The sequence below is a fragment of the Anolis carolinensis genome, unplaced genomic scaffold (genome assembly GCF_035594765.1).
Source record: "Anolis carolinensis isolate JA03-04 unplaced genomic scaffold, rAnoCar3.1.pri scaffold_13, whole genome shotgun sequence".
NCBI classification, from domain to species: Eukaryota; Metazoa; Chordata; class Lepidosauria; order Squamata; family Dactyloidae; genus Anolis; species Anolis carolinensis.
In genome coordinates, this window is record NW_026943824.1 from 3,698,089 (window position 1) to 3,713,386 (window position 15,298).

The following is a 15,298-nucleotide window of genomic DNA, read 5'->3' on the forward strand; positions in this document are numbered from 1 at the left end:
ACTAAGGCCCGGGGGCCGGATGCGGCCCTCCAAGGTCATTTACCTGGCCCCCCGCCCTCATTTATAATATAATATTTTTATATCAGTTTTAATAATATAATATATTGTATATACATATAATATTGATAATATTATCATTTTATACAATACAATACTAACAATAATATCATATAATAATATTAATTATATGTTATATATTACATATAATATTACAGTATAGTATAGTTCAATATAGTATAATGCTAATATTGTGCTATGCTAATAATATACCCTGTTTCCCCTAAAATAAGACATCCCCAGAAAATAAGACCTAGTAGAGGTTTTGCTGAATTGCTAAATATAAGGCCTCCCCCGAAAGTAAGACCTAGCAAAGTTTTTGTTTGGAAGCATGCCCAAAGAACAGAACACCAGAGCATGCAGGATCGGTAAATGTATATACCATAGAGTGTTGTACATGGAAATAATGGTAGTAACAAGAAATTCTTGATAGGATTCACAGTTTGTCTGGTTATGCTGGTTTGTGATGACAACTACTGTACAGTATATATAAAATGTTCATTTTTTGTTCAACAATAAATGTGAATTCTTCTTCATGGAAAAATAAGACATCCCCTGAAAATAAGACCTAGTGCATCTTTGGGAGCAAAAATTAATATAAGACACTGTCTTATTTTCGGGGAAACAGGGTAATATATTGTATGTACATACAGCTGCTCTGAGTTCCCTTTGGGGTGAGAAGGGTGGGATATAAATGTAGTAAATAAATGTAGCAAATGAATAAATAAATAATTTTGGACTTAGGCTCGCCCAAAGTCTGAAATGACTTGAAGATACACAATAACAACAACAACAACAACAACAACAACAATCCTAATTAACTTGACTATCTCATTGGCCAGAAGCAGGCCCACACTTCCTATTGAAATCCTGATAGGTTTATGTTGGTTAAAATTATTTTCATTTTTAAATATTGTATTGCTCTTTCATTGTTATTGTTGTTTTGCACTACAAATAAGTTATGTGCAGTGTGCATAGGAATTTGTTCGGTTTTTTACCCAAATGATAATTCGGCCCCTCAACAGTCTGAAGGATTGTGGACTGGCCCTCTGCTTTAAAAGTTTGGGGACCCCTGATCTAGATGATCTCATAAGATCATAGGCAAGGAAAGGGACCCTCAGAGGCCATCTAGACAATCTCATAAGACTACTAGCTCTGCCCGGCCACGCGTTGCTGTGGCAAAGTGGTGGTGGTATTGGTTAAAAATTGTTGTGTAATTTTTATTTGACGTTATTTGCAATTTTTATTAATTTTATTGTAAGTTATATTTTTATTTATTATATTTTATTATTTTCTTGTATTATTTTTAGTTATTTTCTGTTATTATAGTATTTTATTGTATTAATTTTTAGTGTTTTATTATTTTTTATTGGGTTGCTAGGAGACCAAGTTGGAGGAGCTTAGCCTTCTAACTGGCAGCAATTGGATAAAAGCAATTATTCCTCTCTCTCCAATTAGGACTTTATTTTTCTTTTCTTTTTGTTGTATCAACCTAGAGGCGTGGATGATGGGTTGTATTGTCAAATTTCAAGGTTGGGGGGCCTGTAGTTTTGTTGTTTTGTGGGTCGCCGTGATGCCATCACTCTTTTATATATATACTAGCTGTGCCCGGCCACGCGTTGCTGTGGCGAAGTATGGTGGTATGGGAAATAAAGTATTGAGAAATTAGTGGTAGTTAAGGTAAAGGGTCCCCTGGGCTGAGTGGGTTGCTAGGAGACCAAGTGAGCAGAGCTTAGCCTTCTAACTGGCAGCAATTGGATAAAAACAATTATTCCTCTCCTGCTAATTAGGACTTTTTCTTGTCTTTTTGTTGTATCAACCTAGAGGCATGGATGAGGGGTTGTGCTGTCAATTTTCGAGGTTGTGGGGTGTTTACTTTTGTTGTTTTGTTCACTGCCGTGATGCCATCACTCTTTTATATATATAGATAGGTAAGGAAAGGGACCCCCAAAGGCCATCTAGATAATCTCATAAAACCATAGGTAAGGAAAGTGACTTCCAAAAGCCATCTAGATGGTCTCATAAGTCCGTAGCTAACCAAAGAGATCTTCAAAGACCATCTAGACGATCTCATAAGACCACAGGTAAGCAAAGAGACCTCCAAAGACCAGGTAGACTTAGGTCAACCCTAAGTCTAAAGTTTAGGACAGGGGCCAGGTCAACGACCTTGGAGAGCCCCTGTACTAGACATCTCCCAGAACCAGATTGGTTTAGCAGCATGAGTACTCAAGCTTTCTTCATTCCATTTCTTCTCTCCTCCTCCTCCTCCTGTCCTTGTTTTTTACTCTGTCTTCCAAACCCTAGCTGGAAATCAACACCATAGTTTAGCCATCTCTTCCTTTCCTGCCCTTTTCTTCTTCTTCTGACAGAACCTCACTCTCTCCCTCTCCTCCCGGCCGCTCTTTTCATGTTGTTCCCCATCCCATTGCTAAGCTTCTTGGCTTTATTCCGCCTCAGCAGTGTTGTTTTTAAATGATGGTTTTCATAAAGTACGCCCTGGGAAGCCAAGGGGACCGTGACAAATACTCCAATAAAGAAGGAGCAGAACCTCCCGGGCCGGGGCTTCGGCAAAGAGGTCGGAGGGCCATCCGAAAGCACACCCGAAGGAGCGCTTCTGCGCGGCAAGCCGGGCGCGTTGACTCAAAGACAAGACCAAGGGAACGAGAGAGGGCTCGGGAGCAAATACGAACGGGTTGGCAAGAGGATGTAAGATGTGCTTACCGTTCAAAACCATGGCAGGGATTTCAATGAGCAAAACCATGGTGTGACCATTTCAGAAGTTTCTCTAGACAACTCCCTTCAGGGAGACATTGCATTCACCAAATGTTTGGAAGGAGCAAATCAGTGGGTTTTTTTTTCACAGCGGATCAGCAGTCTTGATTCTTTACTTCTCACAGTAAAATAAGTTCCATTGGCCTGGACCATGAATACAAATTAAAAAAATACAAAGACAAGTATCCACTATTACAGTAATACAGAAATCATGAAACCTAAATTTAGTTCAATACATCAGTATGAAAACAGATACAAATGCATTGGAATCAAACTGTTTGCAGATTCTGATCCACATTTTAAAAACTCAAAAAACAAACAAACACACACAACTGAAAAAAAGGACTACAATCTACCTGATGAAGACTCTTTTGAGTTGAAACTGGTTGTGGTTTTGTGGTCTACTATCCATAATAAAGAAACAAGAACAATCATTATATATAAGAAGAGGACTCAATTTGTGTATGTGGAACAATTAAAGAACATATATTGTTTATGAGAAGAGGAGTAAATTCATCCTTCAAGAGAAAAATATTGTTTCTACTGTGAATGTAACAGTCCTGTGTTTGATTGTTTAACAACGCCTTTTGTATCTGTTTCCATATTGATGTATTGAACTAAATTTAGGTTTCATGATTTCTGTATTAATGTAATAGTGGATACTTGTCTTTGTAGTTCCATTTTCTTTTTTGGTACAAATTAAAAAATGCCAGCCTGACCTGGCAGGAAAGCTGACTTACATTGTGTTGTCAAAGGCTTTCATGGCCAGAATCGCTGAGTTGTTGTGTGTTTTTCGGGCTGTCTGGCCATGTTCCAGAAGCATTCTCTCCTGACGTTTCACCCATATCTATAGCAGGCATCCCAAGGTTGTGTGTTCTGAGATCTACAATACAAAGGTTTTCATGGCCGGAATCGCTGAGTTGTTGTATGTTTTTTGGGCTGTCTGGCCATGTTTTAGAAGCATTCTCTCCTGACGTTTCACCCATAGCTATAGCAGGCATTCCAAGGTTGTGTGGTCTGAGATCTACAATACAAAGGTTTTCATGGCCGGAATCGCTGAGTTGTTGTATGTTTTTTGGGCTGTCTGGCCATGTTTTAGAAGCATTCTCTCCTGACGTTTCACCCATATCTATAGCAGGCATCCCATGGTTGTGTGTTCTGAGATCTACAATACAAAGGTTTTCATGGCCGGAATCGCTGAGTTGTTGTATGTTTTTTGGGCTGTCTGGCCATGTTTTAGAAGCATTCTCTCCTGACGTTTCACCCATAGCTATAGCAGGCATTCCAAGGTTGTGTGGTCTGAGATCTACAATACAAAGGTTTTCATGGCCGGAATCGCTGAGTTGTTGTATGTTTTTTGGGCTGTCTGGCCATGTTTTAGAAGCATTCTCTCCTGACGTTTCACCCATAGCTATAGCAGGCATTCCAAGGTTGTGTGGTCTGAGATCTACAATACAAAGTTTTTCATGGCCGGAATTGCTGAGTTGTATGTTTTTCGGGCTGTCTAGCCATGTTCCAGAAGCATTCTCTCCTGACGTTTCACCCATATCTATAGCAGGCACCCCAAGGTTGTGTGTTCTGAGATCTACAATACGAAGGCTTTCATGGCCGGAATCGCTGAGTTGTTGTATGTTTTTTGGACTGTATGGCTATGTTCCAGAAGCATTCTCTCCTGACGTTTCACCCATATCTATAGCAGGCATCCCAAGGTTGTGTGGTCTAAGATCTACAAAATGAAGGTTTTCATGGCCGGAATTGCTGAGTTGCTGTGAGTTTTCCAGGCTGTCTGACCATGTTCCAGAAGCATTCTCTCCTAAAGTTTGCAGTTGAGTCTGGTTCGTTGTCATAATGACGGCGCTCTAACAAAACGACCCATTTAGTTTCGGATGCCTCAATTCTGCCCATCACCAAGAATAAACATTTGATTTTTCCCCTCTTTGGTATTCCACATGCAAAATAGTGCAGAAATAGAGCAATGTAGCACAAGCTGCCTAGCATCAAATAGTTTATATCAAAAACAGCCTAAATTGGTTAATTTGAAACCTGAAAATGCATTCGTGGTTGAGATGCCATCTAAGACAGGACTCTCCCCAACTTCAAGCTTAATGTGAGTTTGCTCAGCCATGTAGGCAACTACAGAAACGTTACTCCATCCAGGGAGTGTGTCAGTCCTTCTTTCCATCCCGCTCTGTTTTGCCAGCACTAGACCCAAAGGGGATCCATAAAACAGAACAAGTTGGTTTTATCTCTCTCCGAATGGAGATCATAAACCTGTATCAGGTGGCTCTCTGCTCCTCTTCTATTAGCCTTTATTTAATGCTATACAATTTATTTTTACGTGCTGTCCTTCGCACATTATTACAAAACTTTTTGTGTCGTAAACGAAGCACGGAAATAAGCTTCCAGCTCAAGGCTTTGGCACAAAGAGGAACGTAAGGAAATATTTCAAACTTCTGGGGAAAAAAATTATGAAGGGTATTGTAGGTCCACTATACAAGATGTGGAAGAAGAAAGAAAACAAAGTGCAGTTGCCTGGCTGGCTAAAAGTTGAAGGCAGCTCTAGTTTGTAGTGCGGTTTTCTTGTACTGATTTTTTGTCTGCTGTGCTTTGAGGAGTTTCTGATTTTTGACTTCAATCAAAGTAGGTATTATTATTATTATTATTATAACTATTTTTTTCAGATCAGTACTAATTTTGGAATATTTTGTAACAACACGGTTTCCTTGGATGGAATAAGAGCAGGATAATGTATGCAGGACATAATCTTTTCTAGAGAAGGATATAGATGGGCATTATCTTGGAACACAGACTTAAGCATCTTACAGTAGAGTCTCACTTATCCAACATTCTGTATTATCCAACGCAGTCTGCCTTTTAGTAGTCAATGTTTTTGTAGTCAATGTTTTCAATATATCATGATATTTTGGTGCTAAATTTGTAAATAAAGTACAGTAGAGTCTCGCTTATCCAACATAAACGGGCTGGCAGAATGTTGGATAAGCGAATATGTTGGATAATAAGGAGAGAATAAGGAAAAGCCTATTAAACATCAAACATCAAATTAGGTTATGATTTTACAAATTAAGCACCAAAATATCATGTTATACAACAAATTTGACAGAAAAAGTAGTTCAATACGCAGTAATGTTAATGTTATGTAGTAATTACTGTATTTACGAATTTAGCCCCAAAATATCATGATGGATTGAAAACATTGACTACAAAAATGCGTTGGATAATCCAGAACCTTGGATAAGCGAGTGTTGGATAAGTGAGACTCTACTGTAAATACTACATAGCATTACTGCATATCGAACTTACGTAGGGAACAGCAACATGCTTAGTGACCAAACAGTAATGGGATCCCATCTACAATAACGTTATTTTTGAATCTTATTTTGTTATTATTTTCTTTTCTTCTTGGGTTGACGCCATCCTTGCTCCTGTTTTACGTAGGGACCGGCAACATGCTTAGTGACCAAACAGTAATTGGATCCGGGCGGCGCCAAAAGGTTGGCCGGCTAACATTTTGCTTTGAGAGCAGTGACATTTCCGATCCAAGACCGAACAAGCCCGGCCCATCCTTTATTCAAAATAGTGTGAATGATTCATGTCGTGCTCGTGTTAAGTGTGTTGCGTGTGCGCCCGTGTCTGGGGGTGGAGAGGACAAAATGTGTAGGGCAGATACGACAAGCGGGAGTTTAATGAGGTGGAGATTTCGATTTCCCAAAATGGAAAATGCTGTTTCCAGACTCTTTTCGCCTTCAACCCCTTTGCCTCCAGCCCTGTTCAGTACAGCCTGGTTTGCCTTGAGACACTGGCTTGGATCCAGATGGTTAAACTAGTCCAGGCAGCCTCAAACTGCTTTTGAATTGGAGCAGAGATTCAGAACTTTTTCCCTTTGTGGTGTGGAGAGTGTTGACTGTTTGGAAAGTGAAAAATCAAAAGGCTTCTTGGATCCTCTCCAGTCTGCCCTCTATTATCCATACGTTAATTTTTATGGCAGATTCCTGTCTTTTGCTCCGTTTTTCCTTCCAGAAGAAATGGCAAAACGGAAGTTCCCTTGAACCTGGCTCTCTGACAAATCCATGCCTGTATTTCTGGCTCTATCTCTCTCTATCCGGGACGAGCGGCAAAGGGTTTATAGCACTGATTCTGTTCTTGCCAACAGAAATTGCTTCCTACAGCTCAGGGCGAGGAAGGCAGATTGATTTACACCCCAGTGGTTTAAATTGACGAGATTTCCATGAACGGTGGCCGATAACGTCCGGGGACAAGCCCGTATTAATAAACATTGCATGTGGCCGCTTGTGGCTGCGTTTAGAGTGCTTGACCTCTCAAGGTAGATATTGTCTCTCGGACTCTTGATGGAAAGAGGATCAGCCTTTAACTGAATCTGTTTAAAGTCCAGTGCTGTGTAGGCGATACATAATGTGTCTCCCAGTCCCGTGTATTTAGGTTTATTGTGGGGCAACGTAGCAGAAAATCGAAGATTAGGTGTGTGGATAGGGAGGTTCAGCTTAACCTTCTCACTCTGTGCTGCTTGTTTGTTTTGCATCCATTGCACCAGAGTTGGATAATTTGGGACAATTTCCTGTAATGTTATTACAGGGCTGGGCTGTGGTGCAGCTGGTTAGTAGCCAGCTGCAATAAATCACCTCTGACCAAGATCGAAGCCTGGATCAGATTGAGCTCCAGATCGTTAATAGCCCTAGCTCGCTGCTCACCTAAACAGTTGCATCTGTTTAGTAGAAAATTCTAGGTACTGTTTTATACAGGGAGGCTAATTTAACTAATGTACGACACCATAAAAACATCCAGCAGCGTGCGAAAAGAAATGAGGAAGTACTCCATCGAGGACTCGGTGGATGATGAAGCGGCAGCTCCCTCTGTGGCCGGAATCGACAATACCCTCATGAAGCCAGAAGCTGGAAAATGTTAAATTGCCTCTGTGTCTGTCTAATAATGGCATTGAATGTTTGCCATATATATGTGCACTAGCTGTTCCCGGCCATGTGCTGCTGTGGCGAAGTATGGTGGTATGGGAAATAAAGTATTGAGGAATTGCTGGTAGTTAAGGTAAAGGGTAAAGGTGTGGAATCCAGATAATCCAGTGCAAAGCAGATAATATAAGATTATAAATGGGTTATACAGCTGTGTGGAAGGGCCTTGAGTCTACACTGCCATCTAATCCAGTTAAAATATGATAATTTGTATTTTATAGGGAGTGTGGAAGAGGCCTAAGTGAGGCCTAACTCTGCCTGTCCCCTGGGTGAGTGGGTTGCTAGGAGACCAAGTGGGCGGAGCTTAGCCTTCTAACTAGCAGCAATTGGATAAAAACAATTATTCCTCTCCCTCTAATTAGGACTTTATTTTTCTTTTCTTTTTGTTGTATCAACCTAGAGGCGTGGATGGTGGGTTGTGTTGTCAATTTTCGAGGTTGTGGGGTGTTTAGTTTTGTTGTTTTGGCGGTTGCCAGGATTCCATCACTCTTTTATATATATAGATTGTGATCCGCCCTGAGAAGGGCAGAATATATATACTGTAAATAAATAAAATAAATAGATCAGGCATGGGCAAACTTCAGCTCTCTAGGTATTTTGGACTTCAAAACAGTCGATTTCTGACACTACAATTTCTGCGTCTGAATCTCATTCAGCACAGAAAGAGGGTCACGGATTCCGTTTCCAGAGATTATAAATGCATAGGCTTGGACTTAATATGTTTGCCTTCCATCCAGATTTGGGCAGAAAGCGGCTTCTTTACTTATTTATTTTGAAAGGAAATGAATGGTAATTGGATTTTATATATATATATATATATATATATATATATATATATATATATATATATTAAAATCCAGCCTCAATCAGATATTTGCCTTTTGTTAATTGATTTGCATTCATTCCCTCAAAGTACCTTCGCATTTCTGCCCGAGTGGCAAAAACAGAGAGACGGCGCCGGCGGTACCCTTCCTGTGCTCTAAAGATAGTAATTTCAGTGTTCAAACGAAGCTTTGTAAAGATGCATTTGAAGGAAGTTTTCTGAAAATAGTAGTCAGAAGTTAACAACAGCCGGAGTTGGATGCGGCGAGGCGCTGACAAGTCACTCGATTGCCGTTGTCTCCGGCTTCAAATGTACTTTGATGCTGATAAAGGGAAACGGACGGCCGTCCCAGGGAAACATTTGCACAATTGCCTTTGCTGTTTCAGAGAGTTTAGGCGGAGTGTGTAGCGTATTTGGCAGAGAAGCCATTCTTAGATTGCATTTCAATCCGTTTGGTGTTTTTCGCGTCGGACCAGCACTCTGAGCAATCAGCATTCAGACCTCAGTTCAGTCTTGAAAATCCTTCCTTCCCTTCAGGGGAGATTGGGCAAGGCACACTCTCATCCTCAGAAGAAGGCAAAAGCAATTTTTTTCTGCATATATCTCACCACGAAGAGCTTAATATGTTGTCGAAGGCTTTCATGACCAGAATCACTGCGTTGCTGTATGCCCATGTTCCAGAAGCATTCTCTCCTGACGTTTCACAGGTTGTGAGGTCTGTTGGAAACTGGGGTTGATATATCTGTGGAAGAATGTCCAGGGTGGGAGAAAAAACTCTTGTCTGTTTGAGGCAAGTATGAATGTTGCCATTGGCCAGCTTGATTCCCATTGAATAGCCTTGCAAATTCAAAGACTGGCTGCTTGCTGCCTGTGGGGATCCAGCTAATAATAATAATAATAATAATAATAATAATAATAATAATAATAATAATGACAAAGTTCTGGAACACAACATGCCAGACATCACAGTTGTGGAAAAGAAAAAGATTTGGATCATTGTGCAGGTGGTCCCGGTGGTGATGGGCACACTGGGTGCTGTGCCAAAAGATCTCAGCCGGCATTTGGAAACAACAGACATTGACAAAATCACGATCTGCCAACTGCAAAAGGCCACCCGACTGGGATCTGCACGCATCATCCGAAAATACATCACACAGTCCTAAACGCTTGGGAGGTGTTCGACTTGTGATTTTGTGATATAAAATCCAGCATGTCTATCTTGTTTGCTGTGTCATACATTAAAATAATTATTAATAATAATAATAACCTGCTTTGATTGGAGTCAAAAATCAGAAACTCCTCAAAGCACAGCAGACAAAAAACCAGTACAAGAAAATCGCACTACAAACTAGAGCTGACAGCTGGCGCAACAAAACATTGCATGGAAAGTTCCTTGACAAAATTGAAGGAAAAGCTGATAAGGAGAAGACCTGGCTCTGGCTCATGAATGGGACCCTGAAGAAGGAGACAGAAGGCCTGATCCTTGCAGCCCAGGAGCAAGACATCAGGACAAAGGCAATTAAGGCCAAGATCGAAAAATCAGCTGATGACCCAAAATGCAGACTGTGCCAGGAAACCGACAAAACCATTGATGATATCCTCAGCTGCTGTAAGAAAATCGCACAGACAAACTACAAACAGAGGCACAACTATGTGGCCCATTGGAACTTATGCCTCAAGTACTACCTCCCTGCAGTAAAGAACTGGTGGGATCACAAACCTGCAAAAGTATTGGAAAATGAGCACGCAAAGATACTGTGGGACTTCTGAATCCAGACGGACAAAGTTCTGGAACACAACACACCAGACTCGGGGCGGCTTACATGGGGCAGTGGCCCGAACAACATAAAGAAAATTAACAGCAACACAATACAAATCACAATAAAAAAAGATAAAGCAGTAATACAATATGAAACGAGTATTATAACACTTCAAACCAGTCAATTAAAACAACAATACAAGGATAAAAAATTGCATTTAAAACACATAAATGGTAAGGACATAATTTATATTCATTTATTACAGTCAATGACCAGTAAAAGAAAATGTACAAGCATCAGAATAGCGTAGAAACGTATACAATTAGATATTAAGAAACACAGTGAAGAACAAGGTTAAAACACAGTATTGAATATGATAGTTAAAATGGTATAAAACATTTACAGTAGAGTCTCACTTATCCAACATAAATGGGCCGGCAGAATGTTGGATAAGCAAATATGTTGGATAATAAGGAGGCATTAAGGAAAAGCCTATTAAACATCACATTAGGTTATGATTTTACAAATTAAGCACCAAAACATCATGTTATACAACAAATTTGACAGAAAAAGTAGTTCAATACGCAGCAGTTATGTTGTAATTACTGTATTTACGAATTTAGCACCAAAATATCATGATATATTGAAAACATTGACTACAAAAATGCGTTGGATAATCCAGATTGTTGGATAAGCAAGTTTTGGATAAGTGAGACTCTAATGTAATAATAATAATAATAATAATAATAATAATAATAATAATAATAATAAATTTTATTTATACCCCGCCACCATCTCCTTGTGGGGACTCGGGCCGGCTTACATGAGGCAGAGGCCCAAACAACATAAAGACAAAATAAACAGCAACATAATACAAATCACAATAAAAAAAGATAAAACAGTAATAAAATATGAAACAAGAGTATTATAACACTTAAAACCAGTCAATTAAAACAACAATACAAGGATAAAAAATTGCATTTAAAACACATAAATGGTAAGGACATAATTTATATTTATTTACTAGCTGTGCCCGGCCACGCGTTGCTGTGGCGAAATATGGTGGTATGGGAAATAAAGTATTGAGGAATTGGTGGTAGTTAAGGTCAAGGGTAAAGGTGTGGAGTCCAGATAATCCAGTTAAAACAGATAATATAAGATTATATGGGTTATATAGCTGTGTGGAAGGGCCTTGAGTCTACACTGCCATCCCATCCAGTTAAAATCTGATAATCTGTATTTTATAGGCAGTGTGGAAGAGGCCTAAGTGAGGCCTAAGTCTGCCTGTCCCCTGGGTGAGTGGGTTGCTAGGAGACCAAGTGGGCGAAGCTTAGCCTTCTAACTGGCAGCAATTGGATAAGAACAATTATTCCTCTCCCTCTAATTAGAACTTTATTTTTCTTTTCTTTTTGTTGTATCAACCTAGAGGCATGGACGATGTGTTGTGTTGTCAATTTTCGAGGTTGTGGGGTGTTTAGGTTTGTTGTTTTGGCAGTAGCCAGGATTCCATCGCTCTTTTATATATATAGATTACAGTCAATGACCAGTAACAGAAAATGTACAAGCATCAGAATAGCGTAGAAGCGTATACAATTAGATATTAAGAAACACAGTGAAGAACAAGGTTAAAACACAGTATTGAATATGGTAGTTAAAATGGTATAAAACATTTATATGCTAAAATGGCAAATGCTCAAGTAAATATTAAAACCTTCTAAAACTGTGGCAACATCTTGCACCGACAAGCTATCACTGCCGCACAAAAGCTAGCAACTTTGGCAGTAATTTTGGAGTAAATACAGAATAGATTATTTAAAACCATCTGGGGCTGATTAGTTAATGACTGTCTCACTGAAGGCCTGCCGAAACACCTCCCAACAAAGGATTCCCCCAGACAGGAAGCAGCCAATCTTTGAAGCTGCAAGGCCATTCAATTTGCAAGGATGAAATTGCTTTCATTGCTGGGATTTTGTTTGGAATAGTCTTGGTTTAGGGACAATCTGGATGAATACAGAACTTAGTGCAGCTGCCAGTTTTAACCTCCTGATTTGTACCACTGATGACTCAATGATTGAAAGAGGAGAGCCAGGTGGGAAAAAGCTGCAGTGCACAAGAGCAAGCCCAGGAAGGGACTGGAGATATATTTGGCTGAGCTGTTTGTAGATTTACACCAGCCTGTGGCAGGGAGAGTTGCATCCAACTGTGTGGTCACCTCAGGGGAGAATCCATAAAACATGTCCCAAGTGAAAGGAAGAGGAGGATGAGGAAAAGAGTGGGTGGTAAGGATTTATGGCGAGGTTTCTTTTGTTGAGCACACCGTCCCCTGCTTGTAATGGCTTCTGCTGCATAATTGGATTTAGTACACATTTATTAGGTTGCCTCCAAGACAACGTTCCTTGGATGCTTGGAATCTGCCACCTACCAACAGCAGATTACTAGTCGTGTCTTGGTTTTTTAAAAAAAAAATTATATTCTTTACTTATTTCAAGGGCTCTGAAGTCTTCCAGTGCTCCATTGCTCATACACATGCATGTTGTCGCAGTGCAGCCCATGGTTGTGGCTGATACCGATGTTAAGAGGGATGTGGATCATGGGAACTCTGTGTGCCAACATGAGATTTTAAATCCTGAAAATGATCAGCCTGTGTCTCCATCCATTAGTGAAGGTCACATTCCAGAGAAGTGCCGAGATGCTGCAGAAGAGTCTTTCTCTGGGAAAGCAAGCCCAGGTGGAGAGAATAATGAGCTAGTTGATAGGAGACTCAGTTTTCGTAAACTTTGTGCTTCCCAACAGAATCTTCGAAGGTCACAGCACTTGTTACAGAAGAAACCAGTATCAGGAAGCCATGGGAAAAGGCATGATTTTATGTGTATATTAGATAGGTAAAGGTAAAGGTTTCCCCTGACGTTAAGTCCAGTCATGTCTGACTCTGGGGGTTGGTGCTCATCTCCATTTCTAAGCCGAAGAGCCAGCGTTGACCATAGACACCTCCAAGGTCATGTGGCCACTGGCATGACTGCATGGAACGCCATTACCTTCCCACCGGAGCAGTACCTATTGATCTACTCACATTGGCATGTTTTCAAACTGCTAGGTTGGCAGAAACTGGCGCTAACAGCGGGCTCTCACTCCACTCCTGGGGTTTGAACCTGGGACCTTTCGGTGATATCGTAGAGCCCATCTCTCTTCGTTACTTAAGGAAATGGGTGTTTCTTTGCTCAGCCTCCCGTGGCGCAGCGGGTTAAAGCGCTTAGCTGCTGAACATGCCGATCAAAAGGTCGGCGGTTCGAATCCAGGGAGCAGGGTGAGCTCCTGCTGTTAGTTCCAACTTCTGCCAAACTAGCAATTCGAAAACATGCAAATGTGAGTAGATCAATAGGTACTGTTCCGACGGGAAGATAACAGCGCTCCATGTAGTCATGCCAGTGGCCACATGACCTTGGAGGTGTCTATGGACAACGGCGGCTCTTTGGCTTAGAAATGGAGATGAGCACCAACCCCCAGACTCAATGCCAGGGGTAAAACTTTGACCTTGCCTTGCTCACCCTGGAGCTGCCATGTTGGCGAAACAAGCCATTAGGCAGCATTGTCAACCTATGTTTAACTAAAGCCAGTCCTCATAATTAATGGTGGCGTAAATTATGGTTTAATTACTCAGAAAGTACCTTGGATAAAAGATTCATGGTAATTGTTGTGTATCCTCTTGAAGGATTCACAGTGCCGGCAGCAAGCCTTTCCAGCCGTAAAATACCGGTTGAGTGGCAGTCATGTCTCTCTTGGGTTTTCTTTACCAGGAGAAAACCTGAATCTGCTCCTCCGATTTGGATTTTGCCTTTTGTGTTTTATCTTCCTTTAGAGCAGTGGTTCTCAACCGGTGGTTCCCCAGGTGTTTTGGCCTACAACTCCCAGAAATCCCAGTTTGCCAGCTGTTAGGTCAGATTGGAGTAGGAGTTAAGCAGAACTACTTGGTTCTATTGTTCCTTCAGATCAACATGGTTCTTTTGATTCAGCAGTGGCTACTCCATACTGGTGGCACTTTAACAATTTGGAAAGCAGTATAAGATTATCTTAACCTGCAGTTTGAGTCTCCTAGTGACCTATTAAGAGTTCTGCCTTTTAGGTTTGTTTTCTGCTCCCTTGCTGTTTTCCTTAATTCAATCCTTCCCTACCCAATGCTTTTCTGAACACAAGGGGGGGGGAGAAACTACTGTTTGCAACATGCAACAAAACACTTTTCCCTCTCTCTTTCACAGAACTCAAGAAGCAAGTGGAGAGTGCTGAACTGAAAAACCAGCGCTTAAAAGAAGTCTTTTCGACCAAGATCCAGGAGTTCCGCAAGGTTTGCTACAAGCTGACTGGTTATCAGATTGACATGACGACGGAGAACCAGTACCGGCTGACCTCGCTCTATGCGGAGCACCAAGAGGACTGCTTGATCTTTAAGGTAAGTTCAAGTCCTAGCCTTTGTTCCGTCATACATAAACATGCTTTGTGGAATCGCTTTTGTAGTACAGTTAGAAGCAGTTGAGCCTTGAGCCTGTTAGAAGACAGTTGAGCCTTGAGCCTGTTGGAAGACAGTTGAGCCTTGAACCTGTTGGAAGTCAGTTGAGCCTTGAGCCTGTTGGAAGTCAGTTGAGCCTTGAGCCTGTTAGAAGACAATTGAGCCTTGAGTCTGTTGGAAGTCAGTTGAGCCTTAAACCTGTTAGAAGTCAGTTGAGCCTTGAGCCTGTTAGAAGACAATTGAGCCTTGAGTCTGTTGGAAGTCAGTTGAGCCTTGAACCTGTTAGAAGTCAGTTGAGCCTTGAGCCTGTTGGAAGACAGTTGAGCCTTGAGCCTGTTGGAAGTCTGTTGAGCCTTGAGCCTGTTTGAAGTCAGTTGAGCCT

At 41.0% G+C, this 15,298-nt stretch overlaps 1 protein-coding gene across 2 annotated transcripts in view; it reads left to right on the plus strand.

The window, feature by feature from the left end:
* mad1l1 (mitotic arrest deficient 1 like 1) overlaps positions 1–15,298 on the plus strand; it is a 527,237-nt gene that overhangs the window by 324,762 nt on the left and 187,177 nt on the right. For both annotated transcript variants that reach the window (XM_062964141.1, XM_062964142.1), the window contains one exon: positions 14,669–14,859. In XM_062964141.1, coding sequence (XP_062820211.1) covers positions 14,669–14,859 — 191 coding nt within the window. The remainder of the gene's footprint in view (positions 1–14,668; positions 14,860–15,298) is intronic.